This window comes from Triticum urartu, chromosome 5 (genome assembly GCF_003073215.2).
Source record: "Triticum urartu cultivar G1812 chromosome 5, Tu2.1, whole genome shotgun sequence".
NCBI lineage: Eukaryota > Viridiplantae > Streptophyta > Magnoliopsida > Poales > Poaceae > Triticum > Triticum urartu.
Genome location: NC_053026.1, coordinates 630,144,656 through 630,148,441, shown reverse-complemented (window position 1 = coordinate 630,148,441; position 3,786 = coordinate 630,144,656). Strand labels below are relative to the sequence as shown.

Genomic DNA, 3,786 nt, shown 5'->3' with positions numbered 1-3,786 from the left:
TAAGATCAAGCCAGGAGGATCGGGGCGGGGGGGGGGGTCATGATACTTGTTCACGTGAAAAAAGCGGGTCGAGCAAGGGACGATACTTCCTACCACCTGGGGTGGTTACCCTCGGGTCTCATATATTATCATGTAGTAGTATATATATTACTTTACCATTGTACGTATCTTCATATACTATATACTATATATATATATATATATATATATATATATATATATATATATATATATATATATAAGATACTTCAAAGTGAGTTACATGAAAAATATGCAGGTCGGCCCATGGTTTTTATTATATTTGGAAAATACAAACATATTTGGATGTAATATTGAGCATACTCAAAATGCGATACATACTACCAAAAAAGTAGTATATATACATACTCCCCAGCCATCACATTTCTTTTAAAGAGTTTATGGTTTCGCTGGATCCTTGTGGACACTTTCATACACCACTACCTAAATAGGCTTTTTAGTAGTTTCAGACCCTGCAAAACACTATGGAATCTATTGAATTTACTAATGCTAAAGACAAGGAAATATCACTGGAATAGCTACTCTTTTTCCTGCCATCAAGATGTATAAATGGTACTCCAATGGGCAACCTACTGCTCCCATTTTCAGGAAACTTTGGAAGAATGGCGCCATGCTCAGGTATCAAATCTTCTTTTGGCTAATCTTGGATGACATAATCAACACTAGGAATTTGCTCCACAGAAAATCCTTCTTCCTCCCATCCTATGCCTGTGAGTTATGCAGTACTGCTTCTGAAGAGACTACCATTAGTCTTTTCTGGAATTGTTCCTTTGCCTGGGAATGTTGGGATTGCTTTATTAACAACAGGAAGAGAGCCATATCAACTATGGATGAGACCATGCTCCTATTGCAAGAACTTCCACCTAAATTTGATGTAATTTGTTAGTATGGCTTGCTGGAATATCTGGACGCAGAGATTTTCAAACCTGAGGCACCTTCCATCTTCTCATGGAAGAGACTACTCAATGACCTCTTGCTGGTCAAGCATAGAGTCAACAGAAAGAATCAAGAGACCTTCCTTAACTGGATTGATCAGTATCTTACTTAAGCTCCCATGAATATTTTAGGCTTTCCTAGAATTGGTGTTGGTTAACTTTGTTCATTTTGAGCTTTTTGTAATTCTTTGTACATATTACTTTTTTATTTATAATATATACCATAGAACGATTGTTCCACGGTTCATGGTTCAAAAAATATTATGTTGAGGAAGAACAAATAGTGTTGCTAATTTTTTTATTTTTGTGTTGCTAAATTGGAAAACAACAAACTCTGAATTATATTTCAGTGGACAACACAAATTCTGAGTTAGGGGATCAGATTCGTCCAAATAGAAAGTTAGAAAATCCGAGATGCAATTTTGCATCATTGTAGGATCCACATGTACTGCACCGGTTGTATGGACTTTTCTTTCAAGCACTTCCTCCACAAAGAGCTGCTCTCCGGGGTCCGGTGACTCGCTTGACTTTAATATCTGCACCGCACCCCACACTACTGTAGAACCTCTCTATTTTCTCACTTGGGAAGATTCAGTAGTGGTATACTCATTGAGAGTCCATATATAGGATCGCCGCTGCTACCAATCCTAGCAGCAGCAGCTACCTTGGCATACAAAAATATTATAAACCTCGATGGAGAGGGCCACGACGACGTGGTTCCACGCGCAGGCGGCGGCGGCGGCAGCGGAGGACGACCTATATCTGGCGTTGACGCCGGCGGGCAGAAGGCTAGACCGGTACGACGAGCAAGCGCAGACGGTGTGCGTGGAGGGCAAGACGGTGCGGTTGTTCCAGTGCCTCTTCTGCGACAAGACGTTCCTCAAGTCGCAGGCGCTCGGCGGCCACCAGAACGCGCACCGCAAGGACCGCCTCGCCGGAGTCCTCGGCGACCCCTACAGCAACGACAGCCCGTTGGGAGGTGCCGCGACCGGGCCGTCCTGCGATTCTGCTGCCGGCTGGTCCATGTGCACCTACATCGCCTCGCACGGCCGTGGCGCCGCGGTGGCTCCAGCCACCGATGCCTGCACGCAAGAGAGATGGGGAGGCGGCCGCGCTCCACGCTTCGCTGAGCCGACGCCGCTCCTGGACCCGTCCACTGGCCGCGACGGCATGGGTCGGTCAAAGGCCTCTGGCGCCGGCGAGGCGCTGGACCTCGAGCTGCACCTCTAGCTATTAGCGTCGACCGGCCGGCTGCTGAATTTCATATATAGCACAGGTGACGCTAATCAGTTCATCTGCAACTCGCTTTTTTTTTTTTAGAAAAGCAGGATCACCACAGGCTTCCGCATCACAACGATGCACACAACCATATTCTATTAAAGTTCAAGAATGTCTTGTACTTGTTCTTATCGATTTCTTTGTTAATTGCTATAATTAACTGGGTCCTCGAACCAATTAACCATATTTGTGATTAATCTCCTTGCAGGTGTCGTCGACGGAAACATTCAGCAACAATTGTAATCGTCTGTGTCGGCGATCGAACTTGGTATCGCCACGTCGGCTGCTCTCGGTATATTTGTGTTCTTGCTTCATATTGTAGGCAGCTAGCTGGCATTGTGGTTTCACCCGTCAATATTCATCTCGTGATAAAATAAGGAAGCCGATAACTGCCACACGTGTGGTGTGGAGGGCAACCCGCCCGCACGCATCGTGTGGCATAGACGGGAACCGCCCCGCACGACCCCGTCCGCGCGCACAAAAGCGCGCCCGCACGTCCGGTGCGTGGCAACCCCGCCCGCACTGCCTCGTCCGGGCCAGACGAGCCGCTGCCCGCACGACCCAGCCGTTCCCGGCCTCCGATCCGTCCCCTCTCTCGTCTGCGCCCTTGCCCCCCGCCTGTCGAACCCCGACCTCCGTCGCCGGCCATCTCTGGTTGCCATGGCAACCAGAGAGGATCTGTAGGGCGCTCCCACCGCAAACCACACCCCTTATCTCCCCCCACCCCATCCCACCCCCCCAACCCCCACTCCAACAACGCCCTCCAGAGACGACCAGCTAAAAGCAGGTGAATCTCCCGATCTCCCTACTGTTTCTCATCCTCCTTCTGGGCAGAAAATTGCAAAATTACCGACGAAGTTGGCAACTAGATCCATCCTACAGGGTTAAAACACTACATACGTTGTGTGACTTCGCAGTTGCCAAGCAGAATACACTAGATCTGCCATGTAGTACGCTAGAGATAACCATGAGTTCTCAGTAGGTTGATGCTCCTAGTTGGTGAATGAATGGATGTGCAGGAATCCATAAAAAGGGAGAGAGAATTGATAAATTTGGAATAATGGGGTGTGTGAAAATTAATTGCCATTGGTGTATAACGTCAGTTGCCACCTGTCATTGTCGTCAACTGCCACCATGTCAACTTATTGCTTGCCATCCTATTGTAGAGCCTGATGCCATCGAATCAAACGGATAGCTAGCACCAGATTTTAGAAAAGGACAGTGGATGTGCATGTCCTACTAGCCATGATATGTTGGTTGCCAACGCATGAAAATGTGATAGCACTGACGTGTTAACTTCTACATGCAAGCAGCACAATGATAAATTTTTTTTTGGATTGTTGATGCCTTCTTGTTCATCCAGTGATTGAGAGCACATCAGAACAGAAGCGAGACACGGAAAAGAATGAATCACGAAGATGGTGCAGATGATTGGGGTTCTCAAAGGCCAGAAACGCCGCCACCTTTCGATGCATCAGAGTACAGTCAGCTCATCTCTGCAGGGCCATTGCTGCCGCTGCTAGAACAGTATGCA

General features: G+C 47.3%; 1 protein-coding gene across 1 annotated transcript; it reads left to right on the top strand.

Annotated features, from left to right (window-relative positions):
* The first annotated feature begins 1,579 nt into the window (after window positions 1-1,579).
* On the top strand, window positions 1,580-3,013 carry LOC125506383. Its single transcript, XM_048671205.1, has 2 exons — window positions 1,580-2,250; window positions 2,461-3,013. The coding sequence occupies exon 1, from the start codon at window positions 1,668-1,670 to the stop codon at window positions 2,202-2,204; it is 537 nt and encodes a 178-aa protein (XP_048527162.1). The 5' UTR covers window positions 1,580-1,667; the 3' UTR covers window positions 2,205-2,250; window positions 2,461-3,013.
* Window positions 3,014-3,786: the final 773 nt, after the last annotated feature.